Source organism: Podarcis cretensis (assembly GCF_951804945.1).
Source record: "Podarcis cretensis genome assembly, chromosome: 5".
Taxonomy (NCBI): Eukaryota; Metazoa; Chordata; class Lepidosauria; order Squamata; family Lacertidae; genus Podarcis; species Podarcis cretensis.
In genome coordinates, this window is record NC_137174.1 from 40,890,272 (window position 1) to 40,911,065 (window position 20,794).

Genomic DNA, 20,794 nt, shown 5'->3' on the forward strand with positions numbered 1-20,794 from the left:
ATCTACCAAAGTATAACCAATAGCTTATCGCATGTAATAGTGCAGTCCGATAAGGACTGAGCATGCTCAGTAGCTACATAATATTAAATGCAAATGAAAAATAAAAAGAAATGGAGGAAGGAAATAGAAAAGGACTGTTATGGAGGAGGGAATACTGACTGGCTAGAACCTTGAACAGATGCAGTCCTGGGAATATTGCTGCAACTTGGTGTGTAGTATCTACCAAACCCTTTAAATACGAGATAATGATATTTAACACTACACAACACATATTATTGGTTGGAGCTCCCTCAAGTGGATGACTGTAGAATGGGAAATAAAAGAAGAATGAAGTTCATCGTGTATTCTAAATACATGTAACTCTAAAATGAATCTGTTGCTTTTGGCATTACTTTCTTATACAGTAATCAAATATGCTTGGGATCATCTCCTAAGCGAAGAAAACAGCTGCTCTGCTGGCATTCAAGCAACTTCAAGAAATGCTACTGGATTTGTAATTTTTGGTGGGAACAACTTAAACCGACATATTTGCCTGTGAGCTAGTTTAGCCCAATGGAAATTTAGTGGGATCTGCCACACAAGCCAAGCTGCATTTAGGCTGTGGTCCTATGCAATCTTATGGGGGAATAAGTCCCACTGAAACCAGTGGGACTTACATCTGAATAAACATGACTAGAATTGGGCTGCAATGCCGCAGTGCTTACTTCCTGAAGAAAGGAAGTAATGAGCAGAAGTTACTTTATGTCAATATCATTAGGAAAGATTGTGCTTAAGTGCGCTATCTTCTTAATCCGCTTTGACTCATTGCAGTTTGGGCTATCTCATTTGTTTGAAAACAGTTTTTTTGACTGGAATCCAAGACTTCACATCTCCAAAGAATAGCCTTGGGGTGGGGTGGGGTGGGGTGGAGTTTGGTGATGCATGGGTGGCAGGCAGCATGGGCAAGTGACACAAGCAGGGCCACGGTGCCTAGGACTTAATATTTACATATATCTATCTAATTTTCTACAGATTCAGAATTCAACTGGAGAAAAAATAGCCTCCACATTTACTGGAAGACAGTTAATACATGAAATAAACCAACCAAACACAAATAGTTATGGGTTTTAGATAACCACTGAGCATTTATCAACATTGGTTTGCATAAGGAATAGGACATTAGAATGCTTGCTTGTAAGGTGGTGAATGAGTACATAAAATATCAGCTTCTCACCTTTGGGCAACTCCTTGAGCTTCAAATTTATTTCCAGGAAATTTGGTGTTTTGACTCTGTCGTCTTCTCTCCTCTTCTTTTCTTCATCTTGGATTATATTTGTATAGGCCTTTTGTATATCCAGTATTGGTTGCTTTTTCTCCTGGCAATTTTATATGCATTGTTTTGCATCCTTTCGGTTTCTTCGCATCTCAGGTGACACTTCCACCAACATTCAAGCCAAGAGATCTTGTGCTTTCTCATGACAGTAAGTTAACCTTCTCAGAGATTTTTTCCATGACAGACTTTACAGATCCAAGCAACTTTTAATTTCTTATTTCAATCCCACTTCAGTTTCCCTGTACGTTGATGTTGCTGGCTTCATTTCATCCAGGAATTCAAGTGCATTACACCTTAATCATGGTGCTATTTTTCTACTAGCCCTGTAGACAAACTTCAATGAAATTTTAGAACAAATCTCTCTCCCTCCCCCCATTTTAATGCCTGGGAATAATTTCATATAAATGATTTCATGTGTAATGGAAATGAAACATGTATTTCTTAAATGATCACCACCAAATACAATTGCGTGTAGTTCCCCATTTCTATTGGTTAAAAAACACTTTGAAATACAGTACCGTTTTTGTTGTGATTCAGCCATTCAGCCATTCATATTTTCGCCAGCCTGGAGTTCTTTGAGAATCTTCCTTCAAGATGTGTATTTAAGCAACTATGAATAACAGTACAAAGGACCGAAGTACAAAACAGGACGTGTTCACTTCTTTACAGAAGCAGTTTACTGCCTGCTTAGCAGGGAACCAAAATATATCCACTTCATCTGAATGATTTTACTGCTTTTCATGTAAAGCTGAAGTTGTTTTTGAGCAGCAAAGTCAAGGCTTCCCTTAGAGAGAAGCCAGTAGTTGTTCATCAATTGGGGGTTTGTTTGTTTTTTGGCTTTCTTCTTTGACAATTCTAATACTAGTTTGTAAAAAGTTATACAGTTACACTTATCAGAAGATCAGACTTCACTTCAAAATAAAATCCAGACAAGTTGTTCTTTATAAAAATGGTCAAAAAGAGCAGATCTCCAGTCTTTAATGTCCGAATACAGTACACAGCCTAGTTTCTTGAAAGGGCAATGTCTCTTTCCTTTCCAGCACTGGCTACCATTGTTATATTGTTCCATATGAGACAGATTTCCTAGATTTCTCTCTGGGCTGAAAGAAAAAAAATATACACAATATAAGCTAAGTTATTTATAAAGGTAGTATGAAAACAAGACCTCTGTGTGTCTCAAACACATACCCCACTCCTTTAGGTAACATTTCAGTTTACCTTCCTCTGTCTCAGATAAACTTACTGGGGCGGGGACCCAATGTGCCCAAGTGATGGGGAAGATGAAGGGAGAAGGCAGCAGTTTCACAGCTGAGGAGGACCCTATAGGAACAGGATGAGGAGCCAACTGCTGCTGCCCCAGGCTCAGCTCTGATGCCCCACTGCTGCCAACTGGGCACAGGCTGTACCACAGGGGTGGGCTAACCACTGATGAATTGGGCTTTAAAAAAATAATATTTGAACAAAGCACTCAGTGAAAAGCAAGCTGGAGCATATTGGATCATACATGCACTGGTCATTTGATTTCTGAGTATGAATGCCTATTTTTGTTAAAGTTATTTAAGACACTGATGGCACAATCCCGTGCATATATACTTAGAAGAAAATCTAATGGCGTGCAGTAGGGCTTACTCCCAGGTTCATAGGGCTATGGGAGGAATTCAGCACAGCACTATTACAAGTTTTCCACCAGTGTAGGCATTTCTGATGAAACCATTCCCCCTCTCCTTTCCCAGATACTATTTTTGGGTTCTCCTTATATCCCAGAGTTGATTTAGGGGAGGTGCATGGACATATGGTGGTGGGTGGGCAGGGAGGGAATGGAAGCCCCATTGCGATACAATTATTTAGCTGAATCCATCCCTTTGTTCAATGGGACTTGCTCCCAGATAATTGTTCCTTGGACTACAGCATAAATGAGCACACAGTCATTCTTTGAGCAGATAAGGTATTTCGTCTTCTTCACTTTTTCTAGGCAAGTCTTGAATTAAGTATTTAAGTACAATTTTTCTGCTCTGGAATTTCTAGTCTGAAAGCAAAGTCCACTAGGTCATCTAGAAAGCACAACATCACCATGCCTTTCAGATTCTTTGGCAAGCCAACCTGGGTGAGTACAGGCTGTACAAGATCACATACAGCTTTACATAGCTGGCTGTCAGGCGTCACAGGATCCAGTCCCCCACAGGAGGTTGCAAGGAATGGATAAGACAAGGAAAGTTCTTACCAATGCTGTTTATTCAATATACAAAGAGAGAGGCTTAGAAATGCAGACACTTGGGGGTAATGGCGTTGCTCCGAGTGAGTCGCCACCCCTCCCACTTTCTTATTATGCAACATCACTATGGGTCCTGAAAATGTGCCTTCTGCCTCTGAGCTTTCTGCTCTCCTACTTTCAATGCCCGCTGAGTTCCGAGAGAGGGGGGTCTGGAATGCTTTCTAAAGATATTATGTCTGTCAGCTGTCTCCCCTCTGGTGCATCTTCTTCCTCTCCCATTATTTCCCAGCTTTCCCCCTCATCTGTCTCTGAGCTGTGATCTCCCTCAAACCCCTGTTGTAATTCTGAACTGCCTTCTTCTTCTCTGGAAGGGTCAGGCTAGGGAGGCGGTCTCTACCATTCCTCCTCTGCCCAGTCTCTGACACTGGCTTTGTGAGACGACAACCAGAGCGTAGCAGGAAGCAGAGGAGAAAGAGAGAACTGGAAAACAAGAGACTTACCTCTTGCCATTGTGTGGGCGTACTATGACCAAAGAATGAAAGCTAAAGAGAAAAATAAAAACAAAAATAAAAACTAAAAATGGGGGGGAAACAAGGGAAAGGAAAGAGAGAAAAAGAAAAAGAAATTACAGTAAGCCTAGTGAGAAACGAGCAACAACTCGAGATAAGAGTAAAGCACAACAGTCTGTGGAAAAGAGGTGAAATAAGCAACAAGAGGGCATAGTTCCAAATTGATCAGCATTTCCATACGTTTCATGCCCATGAACAGTATAGAACAGACATCCTCAACTTGGTGCCTTCCAGAAGTTTTTGACCACAATTCTGATCATCCCTGCCTGACCATTGGCCACAAAGACTGGGGCTAATGGGATTGGATACCAAAACATCTGGAGGGCGTCAGGTTGGGAAAGGCTGAGAGAAAAAGTCTTGAAACTGGAACCCAAGCGGTTCAGAAAATGATGGGAAAACAAGTTAAACGAATCTTTAGTTCTCCTTCCACATAATTTCCCATAATTGTTACTGAATGTCTCTGGATTACTGCCTTTAGCTGTTGGTGTGTAACTTTTTTTTTTTTTAATTCTTTTTATTAATTTTCACATTAGATCACCAAAAAGAAAACAAATCAACGGTTACAACAGTTGTAAAAAACCCCAACACACACAAAAAAGAAAACTAAATAAATATCAATACATAACGTATAAACAATGTCGATTTCCATTACGCTTCTTTGTCTTCTCATTTATATCTTTATATCTTTAAGTATTTTAATCATTCTTCTACACATCTATTGACTTCCATCCCTCCCGGTTTCAGGCTTCTTAGTATGAATAGTTTGTTTCTCCTGCAGTTGATAGTTATAATGATTTGTACATCGTAAGATCTGTATCAGTCCTGCTATAGTTTTTAGGTTCTTGTAATTCCCTTCAATATAAATCATAAATTTATTCCAGTCATTAATAAACTTTGTATTCTTTTGGTTTCTAATTTTTTGTGTCATTTTTGCAAGTTCTACAAATTCGAATAACTTTGTTTGCCAATCACTAATTGGTGGGATACTTTGGCTTTTCCAATTTTGGGCAATTAATAATCTAGCGGCAGCTGTAGCATACTGGAATAATGTCTTATCTTCTTTTTTAATTTCGTCCCCAATTATTCCCAGAAGAAAAGCCTCTGGTCTTTTGGGAAATGTATATTTAAATATTTTTTTTAACTCATTGTAAATATATTCCCAGTATTTCTTCATTTCATCGCATGTCCACCACATGTGGAAAAAATTACCTTCTTTAGTTTTACACTTCCAGCAAAACTTATTCCCTGTCTTGTACATTTTCCCTAGCTTTGCTGGGGTAATGTACCACCTGTACATCATCTTTTCTAAATTTTCCCTCAGTGTTACACATGCCATGAATTTCATTCCGCTAGTCCATAAATTCAGCCACTTATCATACTCTATATTATATCCCAGATCCATTGCCCATCTTGTCATGACCTCCTTTATTTCCTCATCTTTGGTGTCCCATTCTAATAGTATATCATACATTTTAGATAATAATTTGGATTTACCCTCTATTATTTCTATCTGAAATTTGGATTTCTTCTCATTCATCCCTACTTTTTTATGTTCCGTCCATATTGCGTTTATTTGGTGGAATTGTAACCAGCTTGTTAATTTCTCTTTCAGCTCCTCATATGTTCTCATCCTCCATCCACTTTCTGATCTTATTAGTAGGTCCTCATAAGTAAACCTTTTTCCTTCCATATTGGTTTTTTTGATCACTGAAATATCGATTGGTGATAGCCACCAGGGTGTTTTCCATTCAAGGAGTTTTTTATTCTTCTCCCACACTTCATATAGAAGCCCCCTAATAATATGACTAGAAAACCCTTTATGTACTTTTTCTTTGTTTTGCCATAGGTAGGCATGCCAGCCGAACCTATTGTCGAACCCCTCAAGGTCTAATAAGTCAGTATTTTCCAAATTGATCCAATCTTTGATCCAGCAAAGGCAGGCTGCCTCAAAATATAATTTTAGGTTGGGTACCGAGAATCCCCCTCTTTCTTTCCGGTCTGTAAGAAGTTTGAATCTAATTCTTGGCCTTTTTCCTTGCCATATGAATTTCGAAAGAGTTTTTTGCCAATCTGTAAACATTTTAGAGCCTCTGATCACGGGGATGTTTTGAAACAAAAACAGCATTCTTGGAAGTAAGTTCATTTTTATTGCCGCCATCCTTCCCATCCACGAGAGTTTCACTCTGCTCCAGGTGTCCAGGTCTTTCTTAATCTGCTTCCATGTCGTAAGGTAGTTGTCTTGAATCAAGTTTATATTTTTAGTAGTTAACCAAATTCCCAGATACTTTATTTTTTTTGCCACTTTAATTCCATACTGTAATTCTAGCTTTTCATTTTCATCCTTTTGCAAATTCTTCGTTAAAATTTTTGTCTTTAATTTATTCAATTTGAAACCAGATACCTTACCAAATTCTTCTAACATCTCCAAGGCCTTACCAACACTTTCTTGTGGGTTTTCCAGGGATAGCATCAAGTCGTCGGCATACGCTTTTAACTTATACTCCTTTGTTCCTATTTTGATCCCACGGATCTCTGATGTTACTCTTATTTTATTTTTGATTACCTCTAGTGCCATAATAAATAGAAGCGGGGATAGAGGGCAACCCTGTCTTGTTCCTTTTTCAATTTTAAATGAGTTTGTTAAGTTATTATTTATAATCAGTTTTGCAGATTGTTTCGAGTATATTGCTTTTATTCCGTTCATGAACTCGCCCTGCTTTTTCCATGCTCTTCAATAGGAACTGCCAAGAGACGTTATCAAATGCCTTTTCAGCATCGATAAAAATCAGCGCCGCGGGTATCTCATTCTTACATTCCAAGTACTCAACAATGTTTATAGCGTGCCTTACGTTATCTCTAAGTTGCCTATTTGGAAGAAATCCTGCCTGATCTTTATGTATTAAATTTACTAGACATTTCTTAAGTCTGCTTGCCATCATCTCTGCGAAGATTTTATAATCATTATTTAATAGTGATATCGGTCTATAGTTCTTAATATTCAGTTTGTCCATATCTGGTTTAGGGATCATCGTTATATAAGCCTCTTTCCAGGACTCTGGAATCTTTCCTCCTTTCAATATCTTATTCATGGTGTCACATAGCACTGGTGTTAATTGGTGTTCTAATACTTTATAGTATTTGGCTGATAATCCGTCCGGTCCTGGGGCTTTTCCTGGTTTCATCTTCTTTATTGCCTCCTGGATCTCTTCTATTTTTATGGGATTATTTAATTGGTATCTTTCTTCATCTGTTATGGTCTTCCCACTATAGTCTTCTAAATATTTTTCTATTTGGGCTATTCCTTTCTCTTCTTTTTTATACAGCTTCTCATAGAATTTGAGGAAATTCTCTTTTATTTCTTTTGGGTCTTCAATCAAGTGCTCTTCTACTTTTATCTTATTTATTACACTTTGTTCTTGCCTTCTTCTCAATTGCCATGCTAATAATTTGCCCGTTTTGTTTGCTGATTCAAAATATTTTTGTTTCATTACTTTGATTTTCCATTCTATTTCTTGACTTGTTAACATTGAATATTGAGATTGTAACATTTTTGTTGTTTGCCTGTTTTGATCATCGTTGGGGTTTGTTATTAATTTTTTCTCACACTCTCTTATCTGATTGAGAATTTCCTCCTTCTTTTGTTCTCTTACTTTCCTCCTGTAGCTGTTTTGCTGTATAAAAAACCCTCTTAAAACCGCTTTACTAGCGTCCCAGACTATGTCCAGACTTGTCCCAGTATTGAGATTCAGGGTAAAGTATTCTTTTAAGGTGGTTTTGGCTTTTTCCACAACCTCCTCGTTTTCTAATAGGTATTCATTTATTCTCCATCTGAAACCGCCCTGTGATTTACCTTTTATTTCCAATATAACCGAGTTATGGTCCAAGAGAGTTCTCGGTTGAATTTCGCAATTTGTAGTTCTTAATGCAAGTTCTCTAGAGACCCAGATTTGATCAATTCTACTCCAACTCTTATGCGGTTCTGAGAAGAAGGTGAATTGCTTCTCTATTGCATGTTTGTGTCTCCAAATGTCTATTAAATCTAAGTTTTCTTCCAAGTTCTTAAAGGATTTTGGCAGCTTCCCTTGTTTATTTTTCCCCTTTCCTAATTGTTTATCTAATTCCGGTTCCGGCACTCCATTAAAATCTCCCATTAGGATCGTCTTATTAGATTCCAACTCCAATAGCATTTGTTCCAGTTTCTTAAAGAATTCTGGCTTGTTTGAATTTGGGGCCTATATGTTTATCACATTAAGCTTTTCACCTTGGAAGTTAATTTGTACTCCCAAGATCCTTCCTTCATTATCTCTACAGATCACTTTGGAGTCCCATTTTTCTTTCACATATATCGCCACCCCTCTTTTCTTTTCCGTTGTGCAATTTATAAACCCAACTCCCAACTTTTTATGTACCAGGATATGTTTATGTTTTTTACACACGTGTGTCTCCTGTAAACAGATTACGTCTAATTTCTTTCTTTTCAACACATTTACAATTTTATTCCTTTTGGTTTTTTCATTCAGACCATTCACATTCCACGACAAAAATTTTAAGTTCATTATAATGACTACTTTTCGGTCTACAAATAATTAGTGTTTTAAATTCGAGTGGTTTTGTTTTCTCTGTTCTCCTCCTCTTCTTCTTCTACCTCTTCTGCTACTACCTCTTCTTCTTCTTCTTTGTCTGCTTCCTCTCCTTTACCTCTCTCTTCTTGGTCCTTTCCTCTTTCTTTTTTCCTTCTTCTCTCCTCTGTATCCTCGTTTCTTCCTTCATATCTCTCTTCTATTCTTCCTAGCTCTTTCTTATATCTACGCAGAAATTTCTTCATTTCTTGCATCTTGGAGATCCTGAATCTTTTGTCTTTGCAAAAAAAGGAGATTCCTTCAGGGAACTCCCATCTATATTGTATATTGTTCTTTTTTAGGACATTTGCCAATTGTTTATAACCTTCCCTTTTGCGCAGGAGTCTGGTTGGTATCTCTTTAAACATGATGATTGGTCTGCCGTCAATGACTAATTTTTTTTGATAGCTTCTTTTTAATATCAAATTTTTCATCTCTATCGAGTTAAAGATAACCAAGCAGTCTCCTGCAATTTTCCTTAATTTCACTTGTTTTGTCTTTATTTTAATTCTGAAAGCGTTTTCCATCATATATGCAACCTCTTCTTCTTTCAATTCTAACCATTTCGCTAGCTCTTTGATCATTTTTTCCTTAATATTTTCATTTATCTCTTCACCTACTCCCCTAAATTTCAAATTTAATTGTTTTTGTTTCATATCGATCATCGCCAGATTGTCTAAGATTTGGTCCTGGTTTTTATTTAGTTCTCCTATCTCATCCCTTATCCTGTCTGTCTCCTTTCTTTGTTCTTTCATTTCTTTCTGTATTTTTTTATTTGTTTCCTCCATAGCCTTTGACCGACTTGCCAAGTCTTTGATTTTGCTTGACAGTTCTCCAACTGCACCCTCTATTCTCTTATCTATTAACTCATGCATCTCTCCTAGTTTTTTTTCCATATGTATTTCACTCTGTTTGAACTCCTCTTTTATTTTTAACCATAAGATGTCTAAGTCCTTTATCTCTTCTTGTCGGGATGTTTTCCTTTCCAATGGTGTTCCTCCTGCCTTTTTTCCTTCTTTCCCTGCCATTTTCTCTTTCACTGGTTTTAAATTAAATCTCCAACAATACTTATTCTCTCCCCTAAAGGGCACACACTCTAAGCTCTATCTAATTAATTATCGAGCAATGAGTTCAAAAACACTCTCTTAGACACTCTCCCCTAGGGGGCGCACACTCTGAATTCTGTCTAGTTAATTATCGAGCAGCGGATTCACGAACACTCCTTTAATCATTCAGAAGGAATGTATGAAAGTCAACTCTATACTTATAATAGATCAGGCTCGTCTTTAGACACTTTAAATTCCAATAAATTCATTTGTATTGATAAATTAACTTAGATAGTTTCAATGTCCTATCGAACTTGCTATAAGGCTTTTATAATAAGAGAAATAATAATTAAAAAAAACAGAATATACAAGATCAAAACCAAACAAGATCAACAAAGCAACCAACCGATGATAAGAACAGCAGCAGAAATTTAGCTTTTATCTAATTTTGTCTTATGTGGGGGCTCTTTTTCCTTCTTTCTATTTAAACTTCAGCCAGTTTAGCCAGGTTAGTCCAGTTCTAAATTTTTACTAGGATACCTTAATTATTATTTAAGAGTTAAGCCCCCAAAAAAGGTCTCTCCAGCTAAGAGAGGAGTGAAGATATCAAAGTAGTTCTCAAAGAGAAAATTTATCACTAAATAGGTAGATAAGAGGTGAGCCCAGTCTCTGATGCACAATTCAATGATGTGCACACATTTGGGGTTCCACAGGTGGAAAAGAGGGAGGGCTAGATTTTTACTTAGCTTCTACCTCCTCAGGTCTGTGTTCTTCAGCCACTTGCTGGCTTAATCCAATATCAGGTTATACAAATCGGGGGGGAGGGGAAAGAAAAAAGAAAAACAACAACCCCCCCAAAAAACCCCCCAAAAAACAAAAAGCAGCCCAATGTCCTGAAGTCCTGAGAAAATCGCCAAAGGTCCCACAAACCAAGGGTCCAAAAAAAGGAGAGAAGAGAGGAACCAAATATCAAATGTATAACTATATCCTCCAATACTCTGGGTATATTCCTCTCTCAAATATATTTCAGCTCCACCGAAATCCACATATCAGAGCCTTTGAGGGACTCGTGTTTTCAGTCCAAATTGTTCAGAAAGGAGGAAGGAGGAAGCTACTCTTTAAACTGAAGTCCATAAGTAAATCCAAATAGTTCTCTATAGCTCATAGGAACAAAACAGGAAGAGAGGAGACAAAACTCCAGCTTCTTTAAAGGAGGAAGGGGGAGGTTGCTTCCAGATTTTTTTTAAAAAAAAAAAATTAAAGGAGAAGAGGAGGGAAAGAAAGATTTGCCCTCTTGTTTAATCCTATAAGAACTTCCATAATTAACTTCAAAAACAGAGGGGGCAGGTAAAGATTTAAGCTGTTTATTTATTCCGTCCTTTCTCCCGTCTCTTCTTTCCCCCTTGCGTTTCTGTATCTCGTTTGTAACTTCAGAATGTTTCTCCTTTATAACCACTGTATTCCGTTTATTCCCTTATTTTAGTATCTTCTCCCCCAAAAGAAATACAAAGTCTCTAGAGGTCTGTTCAGTTACTTTTATAATACTTTGTTTCCTTTGCCTCGCTAAATAAGTTGCTGAGGACTTTCACTCTTCTGTTCTCCACAGCGGGCGCTTAGTCACTTCCTTTCTTCTCTCTTACGATTATATGCCCTGCACCATATTTGCTCTGAAACAACAGGTCGGGTTCCTCACTTTAAATCCCTTTTCATCCAGTTCTCACTTAGTGCTTAATCCAAATTTTCCGTTCAAGATTACTCCAAAAGCACTAAGGATTCTGTTCTTAAAGTTACGGAGATTTGTCGCTTTTTCAGTGGGAGCTAGAGGCATTGCTGCACGGGGTCTGCAGAGCTTACCATTTCGCGTTTCTCAGTCCCGTCGCTCTCGGATCCTTAAAAAAAAACCCGAAAAAGCTTCGGAACCGCTCCAACGCTGCTGGATGGCTAATCCCTCAGGGGCCCCCCCATGAGGTTTTGGGGGTTGCAGTGCCTTTGCGTCGCCCCCAAGCCCCCGTGAAGCTCGGAAAAGCTCTCAGCGGCTTTTTCCGCGCTCCCTGCTGCTAGCGATCCCAAACCGGAAGTCCTCTGGTGTGTAACTTTTAATGTAAATGAGTTATATGTGAAATTATGGATTTTGTGTATTGCTTCTGCCCCTTGGTGCTATTGTAGTTATACATGTTACTATTGTTATTTTTGTTGTCTGGTTTCTGACCATAATAAAGATTGTTTGATACTATAACGTGAAAAGGGAAATTTATGGCTGCATTTCATCTTTTCATCAAAGTATACTACTACTACTATTACTCAATTCAATGTCAAGTTAAAATTTCATGCTCTGTGATGTTAATCCCTTCAGCAGCAGGGAGAGTCTAGTATCTGGATAGCACAGTTATATTTTTAACGATACAGTCCTGTAAATGTCTGTTCAGAAGTAAGCTGCACTGAATTTACTGGGGCCCATTCTCACACGTGTATATTCCTTGCCCTTTTCATTGCTTCTTATTTTTTCTCAAAATAAAATTCACTAACTCATGAATGTTGCATCATGACCAGAACGTGAGTCCCTTGGTGCTACTGCAAGGCGAATACAGAACTCCTTTAACTTTTGTTAATCCTACACAGCAGGGGAAATGCCTGGCAGGCCAGAACCTTATCTCTTTTACTCCCTGTGGGCCAGATTTGGCAGGTGGGATGGGTAAGGGCTGCTCTTATGTCCTCTTGCGCAGCCATGTTCCTCTGGCACCAAACACTTTGCCAGTGGAACAAGCATACCACTAAATGGATTCAACGTAGTGCTACATTGGATATAGCCCATTGTCTCCAGGCTGCTGCCTTCCTACCTGTTCTTTCCCTGAGGCCGCATCCACCCTACATATTTAAAGGAATTCTGGGAATTTCATTATATGAATATCCTGCCTTTCCTCCAAGGAACTCAGTGTGGCATACAGAGTTCTTCCCACCACAACTAGCACCACCCCATTTTAGCTTGACAACAGTCCTAATCAACAGAGGTTGATTAGGCTGAGAGAGATTGACTGCCCCAAGGTCACCCAGGGAGCTCCATGCCTGAGTGGGGATTTAAACCATAGGACACAAGGAGTAGGGGATGACAGAGGATGAGATGGTGGGACAGTGTTCTCGAAGCTACCAGCATGAGTTTGACCAAACTGCGGGAGGCAGTGGAAGACAAGAGTGCCTGGAGTGCTCTGGTCCATGGGGTCACGAAGAGTCGGACACGACTAAATGACTAAACAACAACAAGAACAATCCCAAGTCCTAGGCCAATACCATAACTACTACCCCATGCTGGCTGTAACATACATAAACTAAAATGAAATATATTATATGGAAACATATTTATGCTTGAAGAATCATGATTTGACTTCCAGAAGCCAAAATGCCAATTGAGTAAGAAACTATCGCTTTTCTACAACCCCATATGAATGTTCTTAATAACACTTGTGACTGAGCAGGTAATGATCAAGGCAATTCCTCCGTCCAACCAGATCATTTGGAAAATGACTAGCATTAAATAAGGCTGTTGCAAATAGTTATATACAAATCCTACTGCAATAGGCACACCTTATCATTCACGTATTTCAGGGTTGTCATTACTATACATACCTTTTCTTCTAATTCCTTTATTTGTCTTTTTTGAGCTTCAATTCTTTCTTCTAGCTCTTTAATTCTCTGTGAAAAGTAAAATTCTGCATGAATACTACCATTCTGGGGAGTAACATTTTAACCTGAACAACTTTTCAAACACTTCGGGAAGGGGCTTAGCTAGGGGTTGTGATGCAGACATCTCTGATTCCTTGGATATGTACAAAATTCTGATAAATTTCACAATACCTCCAGAGCCTTGGTTCACATGAATGAACTTACAGGTCTGTGGCTGCAGAGAGTCTTTCAGATAACTTGATCCTGACTTGTTGCTATATCATGGTTTAGAATAACAGTGCGGAAGAAACTCGGGTGCAATGAAAAGCCAGTGCACCTCTTTCACAGGTTTTCCTCTGCTTGAGGGAGCTTCTTCAACATAGGAACATAAGAAAAGTCCTGTTGGATCTGGCCAATGGGCCCATCTATTCCAGCAACCTGTGGCCACCCAGATGCCTGTGGGAAACCTGCAAGCTGGACACAAGCGCAATGGCACTCTCCTCCCCTATGGTTTCCAGCAAGGGGAATTCAGAAGCATTGGAGCATTTCCTCCTGCCCAAAGCATACCTGTTGCGCATGCTGAATGTGCTCCATTCGTTCACGGAGGATCTGGGCATCCCTTTCACGGAGCTCACTCATCACCTGACGCTTCCATTGTTCCACAGCGTTCTTCAGCTTCTCTCTTTCGTCTTCCGAGAGGATTTCGGACATTTTGGCTCCTGCTTCCTGCTGCAGGGCATCGTAAAGCATGGCTTCCAATTCTAAAATGTGCTAAATGAAAAGGGGAAATGATTTGTTCACTGTGAGGCTTGTTATTTGCATTACACTCTTGCGATACTTGCTGTGTGGCTTTTTACCTTTTATTCCTTTGCTGTGGATGCTTATTGTGTTACAAAAGCCAGTTTTTATTCACCTCATACAATATCATCGCCACCCAAATATCAGAACCTGTTCATAACTAATTTAATCTGGTTTTGCCCTTTCTGTGGAAAATCTGCTAAGTTTTTTTTTTAAAGAAAACCAGCTGCCAAAACCCTTTTTTTCTAATAACTGAAAGTCCTTTGTGCAGTATTAAGCCCCCGTTTGGAAGTACCCTGAGTCTAGAATGAGAGTGGGTCTGAAATATCCATTGTGTAAGGTATGGTGAAGAGGGAAATTTCAATAGCTAGTGCAAAACATGGTGGACAGATTGCTTGTGAGGGAAAACCACCACCAGCATATCACGCCTTGCTTGAAGGAATTGCACTGGCCGCCAGTCTGATACCAGGTCAAGTTCAAGGTGTTGGTACTGACATGGAAGGCACAAACATATGCAGCTCAGGTCCAAGTTGATTGAGAAACCCCCTTACCCCTTTATACCCAGTAGTTTACTGTGGTTTGTCAGAAGCTTCTTCTCAAGGCTCCAAATAGATCAGAAGTCCACTCCACAGAAACCTGGGGCAGAGTTTTCAGTGTGGCTGCCCCTGTTCTGTGGAACAGCATACCCAGGCACGCACTGTTTGTGCTTTGTGGAAACAACATAGGCCATTTCTGTTTCAACAAGCTTTTCCAGCAGGGTGAAAAGGTCTCTGTCTTAAATGTTCACTTTCTATTTTGGGGGGCAGTTCTGTACTGTTTAAAAACTACTTCCACTGATATTTTAATTTTATTTTATGACTGCAAATCACCTTGAGACATATTATGAAAAAGGAGATTCATAAATAAAATGACAACAAAATGGAAATGGGGGGGGGGAGCTCTGGAGAAAACATAGTGTCTGAGTGCAAGAAGGAGACCCATTTTGCACGTCAAAGTCTTACTTTGCTGCTGATATAGCTGTGCAAGAGCAGTGGGTTGTTGGGTCATGCCATGTCTGCCTAAATTGAGTACTTCCAGTTAAACTCCTAATCATTCTATTTTTATTTAAATGGACATGCATTGTTGAACAAGCAGCACTAGGTCCTAGAAAACAGCAAACGCCTCCATGACTGCTTGTAATCAGCCACCACCCACTAGATAGTTTCACTGGAATACGCATAGACAGCAGGGAGAGCCTTTTATTCGTGAGGTATAAAAGTCCTCGGTGTATTCTGGATAAGCCTCTTCCTCTCACTTTTAAAGGTGTGGATGGAATGTGTTTGATATGAAATGATTTCCATATTTCTGCCACATCTCCGACAATAATACAGAGAATGCTCTGTGGTGTTGCCCTGTCTAAGATAATGCAGAAATCCCTTCTGTGTATTAGGCCAAGTCTGCAGGGAGCTTTCATTTCACACATCAGTTCATAATCCCTGATATATTGTTATGTGTGCATAATAATGTGGAAGCTTGATAACCTGAGTCTCTGTGCTAGAAAGAGGGAGCACAGAGGGTTAATCGGCTATGTTATGTCCCTCAGATATGTCTATCAATGGACACTTCTCAGGCTTGCAGCGATAAACTTCTCGTTGCCAACATTCTTACTGATCCAGCTTTTGAACCTTTGAAAGCAGAGTGGAATACAGAAATTAAGTGTGGAAAACTTTCCCTTTCATTTTGTCTTAATGCCAGGGGGGAAAACCCACCCTGCTTTTTGTACCGAACCACCTCTCATGATCTCTTTCGCCATGTACTCAGAATCACTGTCTCCTCCTAACGTAAAAGGGCATTTGCAAACTGCCTTAGTTAAAACTCTGGCATTTTTCTTAAGAGAAATTGTAGCAGCAATGCAGTTCCTAAAACAAAGAGTATTTTGTTAAAGCAGTATCCCCTATTCCCTAGCACTGACTGAGTTGATCATAATCATTCTTTGAAGACTCATGACACAATCAGAGAGTAACTGGGACTTATTTTGGATGAAATACTCCATTAAGTCATGAAACCGAGTCTGTAACATCTGTTCTTCAACTCTCAATTTTAACCAAAAGGCTTCTATCAGCTGATGGAATATGGAATGGTCACTCTCATTCAGGTTGTTTGAATCTTCCAATAATTTAATCTTCCAAGAATTCAACTTACCTTATGTGCTTGGTCTAAGGACTGCTTCCTGTAATCAAGTTCATCATCCAAATATCCTTTTTGTTTACTAAATAGTTCCTAAAGATGGAAAGAGATTCCGGTTATACTGGCATTTTTCTATGTGCTGTGTGGGTTTAGTTTTAATTTTTTTGTATAAGTTCTTGTATTACCTTTTCATTTTCTAGATCTATCATCTTCTGCTGTAGAGCTGATTCTGTTACTTCTATCTGCTGCAGCCACTACACAGACATGGTGAGAAAAAAATCCAAGTCAGATATGCAGATTTGACAAATGAGTAGTTGTCAGAAGTTCTCTTTTATTATTGCTCTCATATTACTGATCAATTAGACACAAAACAAAGATGTTCCAGTATATTGCTAGCTTATAAACCACAAACAAAAAACAACAAAATGATCAACTAGTTCCTTGAGTATGGTAATGATTACCAAGAATGCAATGAGGATATTCTGAGTATTGCATTTGCTGTTGAACAGAAGTGTGGAACCTCAGATTGTCCGGGTGAGCATGTGGCCATTGTTCTGAAAAAAGATCCCTACCCCTTGTTTTGACCGTGCTTAAGACTGCTGCCCATAGGTTATTATGAACAGCAAAATTGAAGTGCTGAGTTATGACAGCTATGTAGTCAAAATGGGGCTACCAAGGACAAAAGAGAGCTATCAGCATGCTTTGGAGAACATGAAATCAACTCACAAGAACTGAGCATGCTCATGGCCAAAGAATGCTGAATATCTGTAAGGTAGGGGAACAGAATTTGGAGGTGTGTGTGTGAATGCAATGGAGTGCTCTGAAAGCTGGCGCAGTGAACAGGAGTACTCCACACTGTGCCCGTTTGTTACAGATCCCACTTGTATCAATTCAACCGTCATAGACATTTCTAAGGAATAGCATTCAAATGGAAATGGCCCTTTATGACATCACCTACCATGTTAACCAATTCACAAGGTATTCTTTGGCTTACTGTTGCCTTAATCACGCAGGTGCCAGTTGCAATGGCCGCCCTGAAGGCATCGTCTCAGCACCATCTGCGTCTGACTATTAACCAGAAGGTGGGTAATTCGGGCCCACCCAGGGACAGCTGCGGGCAGGATTCCTGGCTTGCCAAGGGTAGGGCTAGAGGACCCTCAAGATCCCTTCCAACTCTACAATTTGATGATTCTCTGTAGCTCTTCCTTGAGAACAAGAGTGTCCCAATATATGTGCTACACATTGTAGTGCTAGTATAAAAATGCTTTGCCTTGAGGCAAGAAATGGCCTTCGGATGCACTATTCTACATGTTCTGGTGGTGGCATGGGGAAGAGAAATGCATGGGGGCCATTTCAATCAGCATCTACTAAGTAATGTGTAGTCCAGGAGTGCTTCCTTAATTTTCAAATGAATTGTTGACATACTGCATATTGGGCATTGGTACCAGGGCCGTTGTTGTTTGTTTTTGTTTTTTTACTTATTTGATCTTCCTCAGAATGGGTAAATCTGAATTAAAGAGGTGGGGGCATGAACAAAGCTAGCATTTTTAGGCCAATAACATTGTGGGTGCTGCAAAAAACCTGCATGTGTGAAAAGTACCAATTTCACAATAAACACCTGTATGGAAGCATTCCTCATCTTAGAAACAGCTTTGAATGCAGGGTGGACAATGAGTGGAAAAATACCAGCCCTACCACTATACTGCCACTGATCATGACTGTGCTATACCAGAGAAAGCGCTCACTGAATATCTCTCAGAATGGGATGGGGGAACCATGTTCATTACCTTTTCGGCCAGTGTCAAAACTGTCCGCGCTTGTATAACAACTACTTGCTCGTCATTCGTTAGGTTCTGCAGCAAGAACAAAACAAAATTGTTATCAGAGCACATGCCTTTTCATCTTGTTGCCATAGCCAAATTATGTCAGGAGAGCAGAACAGCTCTCGGCATAGTGGCATCACATTGCACGCTGTGTTTTCCTAGATCAAGAAGGGAGAACCTGATGTCAGACTCAATTCCTACTAGCCCCAGCCAGGAAGGACAAGGATCAGGGATGAGATGGGAGTTGAGTCCCATGACACCTGGAGGGCCACAGGTCCTCCTTCTCTGACGTAGATATTATGGAGCAAAAGGAAAAAGACTTCTGGAGATACAGTAGCTCCATGCCTCACATGACCTAGCCTTGCTTCCCAAAGAGCACCTCCTTTTTTGCACACAGGTAGGTTCTACATATGGGACACAGGTGGCGCTGTGGGTTAAACCACAGAGCCTAGGACTTGCCGATCAGAAGGTCAGCAGTTCGAATCCCCGCGATGGGGTGAGCTCCCGTTGCTTGGTCCCTGCTCCTGCCAACCTAGCAGTTCGAAAGCACGTCAAAGTGCAAGTAGATAAATAGGTACCGCTCTGGCGGGAAGGTAAACAGCGTTTCCATGAGCTGCTCTGGTTCGCCAGAAGCGACTTAGTCAGGCTGGCCACATGACCCAGAAGCTGTACGCCGGCTCCCTTGGCCAATAAAGCGAGATGAGCAATGCAACCCCAGAGTCAGTCCCCACTGGACCTAATGGTCTGGAGTCCCTTTACCTTTACCCTTTAGGTTCTACATATAGCCAAAGTCTTCTACACAGCTCCTTTAGTATACAGAAAAGAATTGCAACTCAGATCTACAAGCGTGATGTACAGAAGAAGCCAGCAGTAGTGGGTGGTGTTGTGCAGCTGCTCCCACTTTCAGGAATGGCACGAGGGCAGGGCAGAGTAGGAGAAGGGCTGGCAGCATGCAGTTGTGCTGGTGGAGCCAGTCCAGCATTTTCGCACTGGTGTGCCCACACAGCCCCAAGCTTACCACTGCCTTGCCCCCGCCCCCAGTAAGTAGCAGCAATGCTGCTGTAGGTGGAGTGGCCCTTCCCCATGGCACCAGCAACTCCTGAAATAGACAGCAAAATGACAAAGATGCAAATGCCAGCACTTTTAAATCCCACTGATTTCAATGATGAAATCAGCCAGGCTCCATCTTTGTGCGGATCATCAAATAAACCAACAAGCAGTTCGGCAGAATTCACTTGTAACTTACACGGGGTAAGTAGTAAACTAAAGAGTTTGACGCAGGAAATAAGAATTTATGTAGCACAATTTTGTACCATTTTTTAAAGAAATAATTTAAATTTAGTTCACCTTAGGCTCTATCTTGAATCTATTCTATTTGACAGAGCTAAATTCTCAAAATTATTAAAATACTTGTCAAAAGAAGCAAAAAACAAAGACCAGGAAAGTGTTAGAGGGAAATAGAAAGAGCGTGCCCACTCATGAATTGATTTTGCTTTTTTAAAGAAAAGTAGCGTAAAATTAAATAGCCAACATTAAGGTGGTGTGGAAAAAAAATATAAAGGACCTTATTAGCATATAATAGCAAAGGGCATGCAAATATTGGCCTGTATTGACTTGTCCCAAACAAAATGTAAGAAAAGCATTTTTTAAAAAAATGGATGCTAATTAAAAGATGCTTGAGGTTATTTAATGTTATCTGGACAAAAGGACAAAACATACTAGTAGGAACATGCACAATTTATTAAATGAACATACACTTACGGCGTTATCCCCTAAAATGTCCAATTTTTTCATCAACTCTGCTACTAGTATGTCCTAACAAGAGAGAGGTACACAAGGCACAGAATATCAGAAAAATTCACAATGCTTTGTTGAGATGAAGCAGTAACAAAGAAAAAAGAAAATAAGAATGACTTACTGTTACTCCTTCTGCCTCACAGTAGACCTGGAGGGGGCTTTTCCCTTCAGTAAAAGGAATGTGATGAAAATTGATAGCTGGAGATCTTCTCTCTCGCTCCTGTAATCAAACCAAAACTGTGTTGCTTTCTCATCAGCTTAATTAAGAATGAGCTTTCATGAACTTAAATATAAACCATATGTAAGCCAAATGTGTAAGGGAGTGACTGTCAATCATTTCGAATCTGTACAGAAGGAGAAGCATTGGCTGCTTTGAGATATATCTAAGGCGGGGTCAGCAAGCTTTTTCAGCAAGAAACCACTTAGACCTTGTATGGGGGGCCGGACTATATTTTGAAAGAAAAAAAAATGAATGAATTCCTATGCCCCACAAATAACCCAGAGATGCATTTTAAATAAAAGGACACATTCTACTCATGCTGATTCCTAGGCCATCCGTGGGTTGGATTTAGAAGGCGATTGGGCCGGATGCAGCCCCTGGGCCTTAGTTTGCCTACCCATGATCTAAGGGGTGTGATGCTGTGATGTAATAGTACAAATGTGGTGTATAAATGGTATGGGCAAAAAACGATTGCTCTTTGCAGAACCTTTAATCTAAGAAACTCCTCTGAGTTTCTGAAACTCGGGCATACAGCAAAAGTTGGATAGTGAGAATATGCAATGACAAATGGGAAA

General features: G+C 39.9%; 1 protein-coding gene across 18 annotated transcripts in view; it reads right to left on the reverse strand.

Annotated features, from left to right (window-relative positions):
- Positions 1 to 20,794, reverse strand: part of JAKMIP3 (Janus kinase and microtubule interacting protein 3) — a 125,700-nt gene that overhangs the window by 17,818 nt on the left and 87,088 nt on the right. For 7 of the 18 annotated variants that reach the window (XM_079978425.1, XM_079978424.1, XM_079978417.1 and 4 more), the window contains 9 exons: positions 20,121 to 20,219; positions 19,958 to 20,017; positions 18,167 to 18,232; positions 16,565 to 16,633; positions 16,395 to 16,472; positions 13,983 to 14,186; positions 13,380 to 13,445; positions 4,025 to 4,066; positions 1,214 to 2,412 (listed from right to left, as the gene is read on the reverse strand). In XM_079978425.1, the coding sequence (XP_079834551.1) occupies positions 2,368 to 2,412; positions 4,025 to 4,066; positions 13,380 to 13,445; positions 13,983 to 14,186; positions 16,395 to 16,472; positions 16,565 to 16,633; positions 18,167 to 18,232; positions 19,958 to 20,017; positions 20,121 to 20,219 (729 nt within the window). In that variant the 3' untranslated portion in view covers positions 1,214 to 2,367. Of the gene's footprint in view, positions 1 to 1,213; positions 2,413 to 4,024; positions 4,098 to 13,379; positions 13,446 to 13,982; positions 14,187 to 16,394; positions 16,473 to 16,564; positions 16,634 to 18,166; positions 18,233 to 19,957; positions 20,018 to 20,120; positions 20,220 to 20,794 lie in introns of all 18 variants that reach the window. The other 11 variants (XM_079978428.1, XM_079978426.1, XM_079978420.1 and 8 more) reach the window with 4 other exon arrangements.